Below are 14,812 nucleotides of genomic sequence, written 5' to 3'. Positions count from 1 at the left end.
ACGCTGCGCCTTTGAATGGTCCAGCAGTTTTCTGGGACCAGTGACGTGTCCCAGAAGACTGCAGGCAAGGAAGGGGGAGAGGAGAACTTCTGCTTGGATCACCCTTTGTTCACATTTCAAATGCAGAACATTTTAAACCCTGAAATGCATTGGTTTTTTTTTGCTATTGCAGTCTTACATTTGTAATTAGACGATATACATTCTGCTTTTGTTGCTTTCATTCTTGCACATCCAGCTTGTTATTGCTACTTGTGGTCTGAGACTATTGCTACTATGGCAGTGACTAAAGTTGGCCATACATGGCTCAAATCTCGGCCTGTTCAGCAGGAACTGGCCGAGATTCGAATCATTAAACCCTCCAAAAAAGCTGTACACGGTTCCTAAATGTCAGATTAAGCTCTGTATGCAATAGACTTTTTCAAATACAGGGGTTGATATACTAAAGGCAACTAGACTGCGCACTTTGCAAAGTGCAGTTGCATTCTGCAGGTGCAATTGCTCCAGAGCTCAGTAAATGAGGTAAAGCTTCACATTGCACAAAATACCTAATCAGATACAAGGAAAGTAAAAAAACTGCATTTTTGCTTGCACATGATTGGATGGTGGAAGTCAGCAGAGCTTCTGCTCATTTACTAAGCTCTGGAGCAACTGCTCTTGCAGAATGCAACTGCACTTTGCAAAGTGCACAATCAATTTGCCTTTAGTAAATCAACCCCACAGAGTCTGTGGAAACATAAACTAGAAGAGAGAGTTCAACCAGCTGGATGCAAATAAAAATACAAAATAATCAAATGCTAATTTATTTAATTTATTAAAAAATATGCATACCAAAGCGGTAAACGGAGGGGATTTACTAAAACTGGAGCACCCAGAATCTGATGCAGCTATTTATGGTAGCCAATCAGCTTCTGTATCTTCAGCTTGTTTAATTAAGCTTTGACATTGAAACCTAGAAGGTGATTGGTTTCTATGCAGAGCTGCACCAGATGTTGCTGTAGTAAATCTTCCCCATTATGTTTTTATTTGTTTTATTTTTATTACATTTTGGAAAGAATAAACAGTACAATAAAATAAGCTCATATTTAAGGTGTCTGCTCTCTAATTAATTTTATTGTGTTCAGTGAATGGGAAAGGGCCATCCCCTACTTTTAGACTACATTTGCATTTTTAATGCAGTGCAGTTTCATGTAACATAGCGAAAAGAACTGTCCTTTATTTCCTGCTGATTGAAATATGGATTTGCAACCTTAAATCGGTCATAGACAGTTAAAATTTTGGTCAGTTCACCAGAAACCGACCAAGATTTGACCCACGTATGGGCAGGCTGAATGTACCCAAGTTGATCGATCAATCAACTTGGATACTACCAGCCTTTCAGATTTTACATGCGATTATTACCAGCAGCTAGTATAGCCACTAGCAGCAATATTTGTGTTCCCCCAGCAGGGACAGGAGAACACAATGGCTGGGAGAACACAATGGTTCCATGGAAGGAATTATTCTCCCATCAACACTGACAGTGATGATGGAGGAATCAAGCGATTTTCTTTCCTGCAACCCGTGTTTGCAGAAAAGAAAATCGCTCCGTCTATGTCCAGCTTTACTTGGCAGCAAAAGCTTCCACACACAAACCTCCAACTTGACGTGGCACCAATCCATAAGCTTGGCTGACAAGCCGATAATCCTCAAAGAAGCATCGTCACATAAAAGGTTAAATAAGCAATGCTGAGCCAATGCAATAGACAGACTTTCTCAATATCTATTCATGTCATGTTGCTGTAGAGGTTTCTCATAACTGAGAATCTTGAGTAATTCTTAGCACACGGATCGAATGTCAGGAGACATCGGCCGGTTCAAAAAAATAGCCTGACATTCTGCCCATGTGTATATCAGCTGGTCCAACAAAAGCCAGCCATTTGTCCGGCTTCTGTCAGATGAGCATGCTGGAAAACCAGCAGCCAACTGACTCCCAATCAGCACTCTCAGCTAATGGCTGAGAGTGCTGATTGGAGTATTCTGGCGGGTGGCAGTCCACCTGTGAGAACACAATAGCTCAGCAGGGGATATCGCTGTACTAATGTCATATTGTTAGTACAGCGGCTCCAACCGGAGCTGTCAGTTTTTATTATTTTCCATCAGTGAAAAACAAAGTAACATTAGAATGTATGTTAATGGGCTGCAAGGCCTCACATAGAACATTGGCGATACATATCAGGTAACATGGGTGTGATAAGGTAGTTTCATTTTAGCTTCATTGTCAAACATTTGGAATAGCTAATGTTAGCAGTCAGAAATATATGTAAAAGGCGTAAAGATAAGTAACTACTCAGAATCTCCTTGAGGATTATATAGTATCTTTGTTACCTTAAAAGCATATTCCAGTATGCTGGAGGTTGGTGCCCAACCTGCTCCGACCGAGCCCCCCGGCCAGCTCAATGGGTTCACGCTGTGGACTGGGGGGGTCCAGCCAAACCAGTCCCACCACAACCTTGTTATCCAAATGCTGGGTCTCTTTTAGACTGGGTCTTTGAAGGAACGTGTAAGGCGCGACTCTGAAACCCGGGTAAGTCACATTTTTCAGTTAGGTGATCCCAAGGAGTTAAAATCAGCATTTAATTGCTACCCGTCATTCATCTTGCCAGGAAAGAGTTACCCTCTGGAAGACTTTCAAGTTTGACTCTTTTCCTTCATTGTATTGATGACTATAGAAGACAGATTAAAGGGGGAATTAAAGTCAGGGATAGTCAGGGAGGGTTCCCCGAGAAGAGGAGATAGAGTAGGAGCATTAGGAAGCTGCCTTTAGAGAGGATTGTGTCCAGGATAAAGCGCCACTTTGACGTATTTAGCCCATGGTTCCCAGGTTGCCTCAAAGATTTTGACTTTATCTTGAAGTTTGGCTACTATTTGTTCCTGGGACATAATCCAGGAAATTAAATTTTTTGCTGCCTGAAGTGACACTGAGGATTTCTCCCAGGCGCCTGCAACGGTAATTTTAGCGCCCAGGAGCATGAAGAAGATTAGAGTCTGATCTCTTTTAGGGGCTTTGTCTACCCTGTGGTCCAGAAGTGCGATTGTCGGGCCCTGAGGAACTTCCAATCCTGTAACGATTTAAATGGAACACCCTGTTCCAGTATGACCTGTCCACCAGGTATGGTACATGGAGCCGATAAGGTTGCACCCTCTGAATCATAGGGGGGAGGCGCTAGGATAAAACCTAGCCAATCTAGCTGGGACATAGTACCACCTTGTGAGTATTTTGACACTAACTTCAATTAAGGAGATATTCATAATGCCCTTGTATGACCTTTGAAATGCATGAAACAATTTTTCCTGACCTATGTGGATTTCCAGGTCTGATTCCCAGGATTGAGCGTAGGAGGGCTTGGAGGTATTGTCTGTCTGCCAAGGAGGCGTAAATGATGGAGATACCTCCCCTCTGATCCAGCATGTTGGCACACAATAATTCGTAGTTAGTGGGTTTGGGGGGTTCAGACTTATTTGACCAGATGGAGTGTAAGAAATGATTGATCTGGGAAAGTCTGAACCTCTCCAAGTTTTGCATTTCGAGTTTGCTTGTACAATACCCAATGATATGGGGCCCAGCGAGGTGAGGAAATGACCGATTCTAAACATTCCTTTATTTAGACACCATTTGAAGGCTAGGATTTTCATTCCTGGGGGAAATGCTGGGTTATGGAATAGATGTGCAAGGGGTTACATGTCAGATATTAGCGTCTTATGTTTATGGAGGGAGTCACATAGGGCTAGTGAATGAGATAGCGTGGGGGCTAATACTGTGGGTCTTAATTTGGGAGGACAGCAGAGGAGATAATCTCTGGTGTGGGAGGGTATCGCCTGTCGTTCCATAGTGATCCAGTCGGCTTCAGGCCTTTCGAGTATGCTATAGAGATTTGAGTCAATTGTGTGGCCTTGTAGTACCACCACAGGTTGGGTATTCCCAGCCCCCCCTGATTTTTAGGACGAAAGAGGATTTCTTTATTGCATCAATAGCCTTGTTTTCCCCAAATAAATGTCATTATTTTGGATTGGACGTTCCAGAGTGTTTTCTTCTGGAGAGGAATGGGGAGGGTGCGAAAGAGGTATAGTAAGCGTGGTAGAAGCGCCATCTTGACCACGTTAATCCTCCCTAGCCAAGCTAGACCACACTTCGACCACGCCTTTAATTCTTCTTCTACTTTTCGGAACATTGGGGGGTAGTTAGCTGAGAACACGTGCTCTATTTTAGCCAGCAGTTTGATTCCAAAATATAGGTTTGGAGCCCAGGTAAATGGGAAACGATCCTTTAGCTGGTCTATTAATGCAGTAAGGACTGATAGATTTAATGCTGCTGATTTAGCAACGTTTACTTCAAGTGCTGATAACTTGCTAAAGTCTTTCAGCAGATGAAGCAGGTTGGGTGTGGAGATCAGTGGTGAGGTGAGAAAAAGCAATAAATCATCTGCGAATAGCGCACATTTGTGTCCTTGCGTGACGCAGAAATGTCAGGGTTGGACCTGATCGCTATCGCAAATATTAACGGGGAAAGGGGACATCACTGTCTGGTTCCTTTTTGTATATTGACTGTGTCCAAATAGTGACCCATCAGGCGGATTTGTGCATAGGGTTGGAATAGATGGAATGGACTGTACCCAGGAATTTTGGCCCAAAGCCCTACCTCTCTAGTATTTAAAAAAGAAAATGCCAGGAGATGGAGTCTAAGGCCTTCTGGAAGTCTGTTGATAACAGAGAACCTTCTTGTTGGGACCCCCGTCCCATCTGGAGTTTAGGATGGATATTACATCTATCGCCCTCCTAATATGATCCGGACCCTGTCCCCGCGGGATGAAGCCCACCTAGTCCTTATGAATATATTTTGCGATAAAGCTCGAAAGTCTCCTTGCTAGAATTTTGGTCATTATTTTTAGGTCATCGTTAAAGAGCGATATTGGACGATAGTTGTTAATGTCACTCGCCTCTTTCCCTGGTTTGCGGATGACTGAGACGAATGCAGAATTTAGATCTTTATTTATGGGGGCTCCATCCCGGAGAGAGTTAACCAAGTAAAGAACCGAGTCATGAAGGGGGCAAGGGCATGTCCAAATTTCTTGTAATAGCATACTGATAGACCATCTGGGCCTGGGGAAGACCCATTTTTGAGTGATTTTTTGACCTCCAGGACTTCCTTCAACGAGAAGGGTTGTTCAAGGAGTTCCATGTGGTTGCGGGAAATTTTAGGAAGGGGTACGCTTTGAAGAAATTAATCTAATTTAGAGGGAGAGGAGTGGGACTGTTCTCTATAGAGTTTATCGTAGAACTTTTTTAATGTTTCCATGATCCTGATGGGATTTTGGGTCAGGTCACCTGATGCAGAGCATATCTTGGGGATTGCTAGGGTACGTGGCTTTGGGGTAAGCTTTGTCGCTAGTCTGGAGCCTATTCTGTCCTTCTGCGAATAGAATTTTGCTCCAGACCATCGAAGGTGCTTTTCCGTTGCAGTGGTCAAGGCTAAGTTAAGGTAAATTCGGGCGGTTTCCAGCTGAGCTAAGTTACTAGCATTGGGTCTTTGTTTGTGTCGTTTGCTTATGGTGAGAAACTCCCCCGTCAGTTTCTTAATTTCCGTTTCACGTTCACGTTTTAATTGCGAGGACAGCTGTATTAGTTTTCCCCTGATTACTGATTTATGCGCCGCCCATAATGTGGCTGGTGAAACCGTATTGTTATTATTATCTGTGAAATATTCTTTCAGGGCTTTTTCTAATAATGTACAGTGTATCGGGTTGCTGAAAATTGCTTCATTTAGGCGCCATTTGTACATTCCCCTGACCCCTAGTGGTCGACTGTGGAAGAGAGAGCTAGAGGGGAGATTGCAGATTGAAGGAAGATGTGATCTATCCTGGAATATGTACGATTTGGGGCTGAATAGTGTGTGTAGTCCCTGACATGCGGGTTCAGTTCCCTCCAGATATCTATTAAGCTGTATGAGTTAAGAAGCTGTGCTATTTTTAAGGAAGGTCATTTCAGTTTCGGGGGTTCCTCTGGGTGATTTGTCCAGAGAGGGGTCGAATGGAATGCTCGAGTCTCCTCCTATCACCACTATGCCTCTGCAGTGTGGCTGTAGGGTTTTCATCAGAATTTCAAAAAAAATCCCTTGACCCTTGTTAGGGGTGTAGTATGAGATGAAAGTATAGATCCCACCATCTATTGTTCCCTCGACTAGGAGAAACCATCCATCCGGGTCTTTGATAACAATAGAGGGGGCAAAGTGTAAGTGTTTGGAGAAGAAGAAGAGAAGAGGAGATAAATGAAGGATCAGTGTTGCCAACCCCCCAAGTGAAATATACAGGCAGAAAGCCACAATTTACAAACGGCACCAATTTTTTACTGGCAAATAATTGTGACATTTACTGGCAGAGACGCATTTTTTATTGACACTGCCAAAAGTACCTAGAATGGACGTTTTCAGTGCTAAACCATGCATAAAACAATATTTAAACTATAAACATAGCTAGTGCTATTAGCAATGTGTTTAAGTTAAACAATAATAAAAAAAAACATATTTCTCCATTTACATGAAGGTCAGGTTATTATATAACCCAGCCAGCACAGAGATCCCCCATATATCAAAGTGTGCAGGATTCCCCCTTACAGTGCAAGGGAACTCTGATGTCAAGGGGAATGCTGCAGATCATGATCCAAGGGGGAACTGTGATGTAAGGGGGGGTTCTGGTCACCAGAGACCACCTTATATTAGAGTGCACTGCATTACCCTTTAAATCAGAGTTCCCAAATACATCATGGTCTGCCGCATAGCCCTTTACATCAGAGTTCCCCCTTGTACTGTAAGCTGAGAATCCTGCAGAAAATGCACATGCAACGGCTAACCAGTCTAAAACATTTAAAAAAAAAATAGTATTATTTGAACAGAAACCTATCAACAGAAACCTCTCCCCAGCCGTGAGTTAAAGGTGTGATCCGCGTGGTAAATTCCCCAATCTCCGCAAACCCTGTGCCCTGCCCCTCAAAGTAGGGGTAGGTTTTCATAGGCTGGAGAGACCATGGATTACCACACTTACTACCCTGGGAACTTAAGTTAGAGCTATCTACTGTGTTAACTAAACTTAGGCCTCCTGTCCTAAAGACAAGAGTTCTGGATTACATATAGCTTACTGACCTGTATGTGCTGATGCTGCAGGGAAGCCTAAGTAGAATTTTTAGAGAGCAGGTGGCCCAGCTCAGATTGTTATAATAGTTGGAAGATCATACAGTAGATCTAAGATCTGGGCATAAATACGAGTTCAGGCCTGACTCACTCTCCCAGGAGATTACTCCGGGGTCTTAGTGCGCTGCCTGTGCCTAAACTGTGGAGCTCCCTATCAATAAGGTGTAAAGAAATAGTTACTCTCTAAAGTTCAGTTCCTGAAGGTGTGAAGCCGGACATCTTTGTCCACATCCTGGTGTACTTCCTCAGGTGTGATGCGCTTTCCTCGACTTCTTTGACTGCTGTTGCTGCCAGACCGAGGTGAGAGGGCTCGGTGGAGAAGGCCTTTTCGCAGAAGAGGAGGCTCTAAAGGCAGACGAGATCGGGTTTTCTTGTGTGATCAGCCCCAGGTGCAAAAGTTAGTATTCCCCCTCTGAGAATGATGAGAAGCCAAAGGGCTTGTTCCGATGAGAGAAATTCAGCCTGAAGGGGAAGGACCAGAGATAGGTGATTTCTTTTTTTGCGTCAGTACTTGAAGCAGCAGTTTCAAGGAGCGCCTTTTTTGGACTGTATAGGGGGATAGATCTGCAAAAATCTGGACTCGATGTCCTTGGATAGTGAGCTTGTCAGCATTGCAGGATCTTTTCATTACTTCTTCTTTTACCATGTAAAAATGGGATTTTACAATAATGTCCCATTGTAGGCCGCCTGTGCGTAGTGGTTGCAGGGCTCTGTGAGCTCTGTCAAGCTCCAGGCGAGGTTCTGGTATGGCGGGGATTAAATCTTTTATCAGTGTACGGACTGCCGCATCTTGACTGCTTCGGGTAGGCCTCGGATTCTAAAATTATAGCATCTCGGCCTGTTTTCCAGTTTGTCAATTTTGGACATTGCAATCTCTAAGTGGTCCTGGAGATCCTGGATTCTGTCTGAATTTTGATTAATCTTGGCAAACGATTGGTCTGTTTTATTTTCTATTGTGTCTATCCTTGCTCCAATTTGTTGAAGGTCAGCATGTATAGAGTTGGTGAAGTGTGCTGCTGTTTGGGCCAGGCCCTTTATTAGCATGCTGGCAAAGGCCTCCATCATGGAGGGGAAGTCAGAGGGGGTGGGGGGATAGGTGGCTCGATAGGTCCCTTCGTGCTGATCACAAGGTCATCTGGCGATTCCTGGGACAGTCCCCTCTCATCCAGTGGCTGTGTGGGACAGTGTTTCTGTATACTGTGGTGGTGCAGAGCTCCAGGGCTATGGGGCCATCTTGGACGCTTTCGCGCATGCGCCTTGTCAGTTTTTTTTTATTCAACCCACTGGGTTGAGCGAAAAGAAAACTATTATGCCGCATACACACTTTCCAACATCCGTCGGAAAAAAACATGGACAACAAAATCCATGTTTTTTTCCGACGGATGTTGGCTCAAACTTGTCTTGCATACACACGGTCACACAAATCTTGATGGAAATTTCGAACGTCAAGAACGCGGTGACGCACAATGCATATGATGAGCCGAGAAAAATGACGTTCAATAGCCAATGCGGCTCTTCTGCTTGATTCCGAGCATGCGTGGAACTTTTTGCGTCGGAATTATGTACACACGATCTGAATTTACGAGAACGGATTTTGTTGTCGGAAAATTTGAGATCCAGATCTCAAATTTTGTTTGTTGGAAATTCCAACAGAAAATGTTGGAGCCTACACACGGTCGGAATTTCCAACAACAAGCTCCCATCGAACATTTCCCGTCGGAAAATCCGACCGTGTGTACGCGGTATTAGTGTTTACCAGGCTTAAGGATATCTCATCCAATTCTATGCAGGATTTTCAAGTTAAGTAAAAATAATCTTCCCCTCCCTGACTGTACACTAATTACTGCACAGTTATAAGTTAATTATAAACTCACTTGAGTACATTTTGCAGGTGGCAGTGAATCACAAATTCAGCATTGGAAGTATATGTCTTAGTTACACAGGTTGAAAAAAGAAGTTTGCCCATTACCTTAAAGTGATTGTAAAGCTATGTATATATTTTAAATAACAAATATGTCATACTTACTTAAATCATAATTAAATCATAGTGCAAAGTAGTGATAAATACACATTAAATGGTGTCCATAAATATTTAATATTTATGAATAGGTGCATTATTTAACATTTAGAAACATTGAACTGCAGTCTCCACTGCTTTAACCAATCTTCCAGCAATGCCAAATCATCTTCCATGTTACAGACACCTCCAGGGATATCAACCCGAATCTCCAAATGAAACAGTAATGAATTTAGATGAAAATCATTAAAATTAATTTTGTTTATTTGTTTTCTAACGCTAACGAGTTCCAACTTTTCAGAACAATTAGAATTCGGATTGGTCGAAAAATGATCAAACCGATTCAAATTCTGTGTGAAGAAATAGCTAGTTGTTAAGCAGCAGAGCAGGAAGCCGGCCACCCACGTCCTTAACAACCATGAGTCATCATCTGTCAGCGGGTTTCCCCACTGACAGATGAATGCAAAGATAAAGAATGCCGGCATTTCCCAGCAATAGAAAAATGTTTAAAAAATTGTGACACAAAAGTGTCAAAAAGTCAAAACCACAGGGAACAGTTTTTGACAATTCCTTTTAAAAAAAAAATAAAAATAGTGTCCCTCGATGTAATCCATTATCAATCATGATGCCCTCAGGACATGAAAAATAGAAAAAAATATAAACGCTCCGCCTTCTGGGAGGCTACCCGCCATATGCACGCTCTGCGCTTTGACAATTATCATATAGGTAAGGGGCAGGGCCACCCGGCTACGTCACCTGGTGGCACCGCCCCCTTCTGACATCACATGGCATCACGCCCGCCCCTTACTTATATAAGAACTGTCAAAGCACAGAGCGGGTAGACCTCCTAGGAGATGGAGCGTTTTTGTTTTTTGCTATTTTTCGGGTCCTGTGGGCCTTGTAATTGATGGTGGATTTACAGCGAGGGACACTATTTTTTTATTTTTTAATAAAGGATTTTTAAAAAACTGTCTCGTGTGATTATTACTTTTTGACACTTTTTGGTGAATGGTAGGGGGTACTCGATACCCATTCACATAGGGGGGGCCAGGATCTGGGGGCCCCCTTTTTAAAGATTTTGATAAGACCCCCACCGTCCGACCCCCCGCCCCAAAGCACCCATGTTGAGGGCATGTGGCCTGGTATGGTTTGGGGGGGGGCTCAATTAACCACTTTAAGACCTCCCACCGCTTATATACTGCAGCAGGGTGGCTCTAATGCACAAAACAACGTACTGTACGTCCTTTCATGCAATAGATACTGTGGGCGGGGGTCCAGCGGACTTGATGTCCACTGGCAACCGGCGATCGCTGCACAGAGAGGCAGAAAAGGTATCTGCCTATGTAAACAAGGTAAATCCCCGTTCTGACAGGGGAAAACATGGATATCTGCTGTTCTTAGTGATCAGAAACAGCGATCTCTGTGTTGTCCCAGTGATCCCAGCCCCCACACAGTTAGAACACACACAGGGAACACAGTTAAGCCCTTGATTGCCCCCTAGTGTTACCCCCTTCCCTGCCAGTGTCATTTATACATTGATCAGTGCATTTTTTTAGCAATGATCACTGTACTAATGTCACTGGTCCCCAAAAGGTGTCACGTGGGGTCAGATTTGTCCGCCGCAATGTCGCCGTCCCTCTAAAAATCGCAGATCGCCGCCATTACCAGTAAAAGCATAACAAAATAAATAAAAGTCCATAAATCTATTCCCTGTTTTGTAGACGTAAACCAATCAATATATGCCTATTGCGATTTTTTTTAACCAAAAACATGTAGCAGAATACATATTGGCCTAAACTGATAAATAAATTAGTTTTTTTTATATATATATATTTTTGGATATGTATTATAGCAGAAAGTAGAAATATTGTTTTTTTTTTCAAAATTGTCAGTCTTTATTTTTTTATAGCGCAAAAAATAAAAACTGCAGAGGTGATCAAATACTACCAAAAGAAAGCTCTATTTTTGTGAAAAAAAAGGACGTTAATTGTCAGTTGAATTGACTCAGTGCCGTATCGCAAAAAAGTGGTCTGGTCATTAAGGGGGTAAATCCTTCCGGGGCTGAAGTGGTTAACCTTATTGCTATCACATATGGGACCAATAGCTCCCTAAGTGTATTCAAGATCCGTAGAGGATTCCTATGCAACCTGCGTTTACCTGCATGTAATAAAGTTTGCATTTGTAGTATGATTCTTCTATGGTGAATACCTGTTCTGACGTTACAGGTGAACTCATTTTTCAGACTGAAAAATCCTATAATGGATATGATGTAGGAAAAGAAAAGATAAACCAAAGGATCAGTGTAATCCCAACTATTACATGTTTAGATCTATCATGAAATTGAAAGCTTGAAGCTTGTTTTTTTGTGTAATTAACTGGATCAAAATTAAGTCTCTACTGGTATCTCCCACTGGGAGGGTGAACAAGGCTGGTCTATATAAACAGCCAGGATAGACAGGGGGAACCAGAATACTTGTGTCCCCTGTCAGTGAGCAGTGGCACCATGGGGACTATGGGTCCAGTTATATGGATCCTTTCTACTTTGGCTCTCACACATTCCTTAGGTACACCACCACCACGAGGTAAGAATTTTCACAAGCTGTTTATCTTATGGATCCAAAGGACCGAATTTAGGATGAAACTTATTGTTGTACTTTATGGCATACTTGTTGCCAAAATTTGAGATTCATTTTTTGTTACCTTATATGTATGGTGTTATTTTTCAGGTTTGTTTTTTTCTTCTATTTCTATCCCCTTTTATGTTTGGTGATCTCTTATAAATTTGATGACAGCTGCCAAAGTTATAAAGTGACACCATCACTTTACCCATTCGGGTCTGTGACTGTCTCCCCTAGTAGCCCATTCCCCAGCTAGGAATGCTCATGATTGTCACTCCTTTACCACCTCTCAACTCTGCCAGGGCCCTCGCTCTATTGCTTGAATGGAGTCGAATTTCCAGGTATGGGGGAACTTGTTACCTTCCCCCTTGTGACAGCCAATGGACCTGATCAGTGAACACCATCCAAAACTAGGGCTCACCTAAGGTAAGCTCCTGCAGCTCCTACAGGGAGTGTAGTCTGGCAATTATATTTTCTTGGGGATTGGTGGGGACTATCAGCATCCACTGTCACTTTGATCTAAATAAGCAAAGGGACAATGTCTCTTTAAGGAGAAGCTATGGAATGCACATTCTGAAATATTATTGTAATATACCAGAAGGATTGTGAGTAAGTGCTGTACATTTGACCAGAAAAATTCCAGCATAATGGGCACCTTGTGCTGGGTTGTAAGTGAAGATGATAGGAAGTGCAGCCAACCCGTCCTCTTATGGCACATCTCCTCAACTCTACTATTGGGCTCAGCAGTCCTCACTACAACTGATTTTGTCAGGAAGGTTGTAGCTTCCTCAGTTTCCTATAAAATAGGTTTTGCCTAGTATTTCCACCCTGGTAGCAAGTTATTGGTCTGCCACATGTATGCCGTAATGTTGGCACCAGGAAAACGGAAAATTGTATACTTAGTTTGTAATTTTCCCTTCCTGATGCCAGTCTATGGCAGCATACATGTGGTAGTAGCACCAACTACTTCTGCCCACAGCAGAAGTAGTTGGTGCTACTACCTGCCATAGATTGGCATCAGGAAGGGAAAATTACAAGGTTCAGTTTTTGGCTGAAGGTGGAATAAAGATTTTGAGAATTGGGGTTGATTTATTAAAACGGGAGAGTGCAAAATCTGGTGCAGCTCTGCATAGAATCAGCTTCCAGGTTTTATTGTCAAAGCTTAACTGAACAAGCTGAAGTTAGAAGCTGATTGACTACCATGCACAGCTGCACCAGATTTTGCACTCTCCAGTTTTAGTAAATCAACCCTATTGTGTCACATTGTAAATGCATGTCCTATTGTGCTTTAAAGTCCATAGGTAGCAATTATAAATCCATTGTTTTTAGTTCAGACCTTATTCATGCACTTGCTTTAAGAGAGAAGTGCTATGCAGTGCTACTAAGCAAGAAGCACAAACTGCTAATGTAATGATTGATTAATAATTCATTATTTAATGATTAAATCTGCACGCTATCCTGAGAAACAATTTTATATAAAACCCCATTATTTGTCTTTGCAACAGAAAACAAATTTTTGGGGGAACTAATGACACATACACTAATTAGTGTCTCTTCCTAATCAAGTATTCAACATAAATATACTGTATACATGTGTACATTAAAGAAGACTTCTACATAGACATTACCAGTTGGCTCAATACAGTTGATTGCCACTCTAACTTATGCAATGAAGCAAATCAAAGACTAATAAGATTGTGAAAGTTTGGTAACACAGTCAGTATCACAATGGAAGTTGCCTTTTGTTATTTTAACAAAGTCTGAGAAGTATATTTTTTAACTGGAGCTGGACCTTACATTTTGCCTTGTCTAATTTCCTTTTTGGGAGATTTCCTTTCCATCCCTTTTATGTCTGACATTGTTTACCTGAACAGGGTAGAAATCTCATTGGGGACAAATTACATATATGTCTTCACTCCTATTCATACCAAATGATACTTTTTCTAACAGTGATGAATCCAGCACACAACAACCTTGTCTGCAGCACCTGGGGAAATTTTCACTATAAGACCTTCGATGGAGAAATCTATCAGTTTCCAGGAACATGCAACTATATATTAGCCTCAAACTGTAAAGACACATATGAAGACTTCAACATCCAGATACGACGTTCGTCAAACTCAGATAGGACAGTGGTGTCCCATGTGGTGATAAAGATTGCTGGCCTTGTCACTGAGATGAAGAAAGGTGTGATCGAAGTGGGAGGGAAAAGGTAACTCTGATTGAGAATGCACAGATTAATGTTAAATTGAATCCAAGCATACACAAGTTTCTATAAAACAACTTTTCTTGCAGGGTCACTCTTCCATACAGCCAGTTTGGAGTACAAATTGAGTACAACAGTGTATATGTGCAAGTTTCTTCCAAGCTGGGAGTAGTGCTTTTATGGAATGAAGCTGATTCTGTCACGGTAAAAGGCTTTACTCATCTCATCCACAATTATTTTCAAAAGTTTGTGTTAGTGACACTGAATCCTTTATCAAAGTAGCTCTCTTATATATGTCTAATGTTTTCATCATGTTATAATAAGCAGCCTGTTTAAAATGAATGAACTGTCAAGACATCTCAACCCATGGAAAAATAGGTCCTGCACCATCATTTATTAAACAGTGAGCACAACGCACAGAGCATAAGTATCTGGGTGTTGTGGTGTTCCTTAATGCAGATACCTTGCAGTGCACTGTAGTTGTGCATTGGGATGCAATTAACTTTGCATTGCTACATATAACTACAGTACACTACCATGTGTTGGGGTAACACTTATTATATTGTGGGCCATGATGCATGCTATGGTGTGAAGAGCCCTAAATCTACCCTATCCACCATTACTATAGCTTAAGATTTGACCTGTAATGTCCAATATTATGCTTTTCTTTAGAAATAACATTTAGGCTTTATGCACACATCTGTACAGGAACCGTACAGCATGCAGAGTCCGCATACTCATTTTCAGGGGAC

At 42.1% G+C, this 14,812-nt stretch overlaps 1 protein-coding gene across 1 annotated transcript in view; it reads left to right on the top strand.

The window, feature by feature from the left end:
• The first annotated feature begins 11,739 nt into the window (after positions 1–11,739).
• Positions 11,740–14,812, top strand: part of LOC141111710 (uncharacterized) — a 67,512-nt gene continuing 64,439 nt past the window's right edge. Inside the window, exons 1-3 of the mRNA XM_073603855.1 lie at positions 11,740–11,818; positions 13,805–14,066; positions 14,150–14,264. Of these exons, the coding sequence (XP_073459956.1) occupies positions 11,740–11,818; positions 13,805–14,066; positions 14,150–14,264 (456 nt within the window). The remainder of the gene's footprint in view (positions 11,819–13,804; positions 14,067–14,149; positions 14,265–14,812) is intronic.

The sequence above is a fragment of the Aquarana catesbeiana genome, linkage group LG11 (genome assembly GCF_042186555.1).
Source record: "Aquarana catesbeiana isolate 2022-GZ linkage group LG11, ASM4218655v1, whole genome shotgun sequence".
In the NCBI taxonomy this organism is placed as follows: domain Eukaryota; kingdom Metazoa; phylum Chordata; class Amphibia; order Anura; family Ranidae; genus Aquarana; species Aquarana catesbeiana.
The sequence above is the reverse complement of the archived record's forward strand: the minus strand, read 5'-3'. Positions and strand labels throughout refer to the sequence as shown.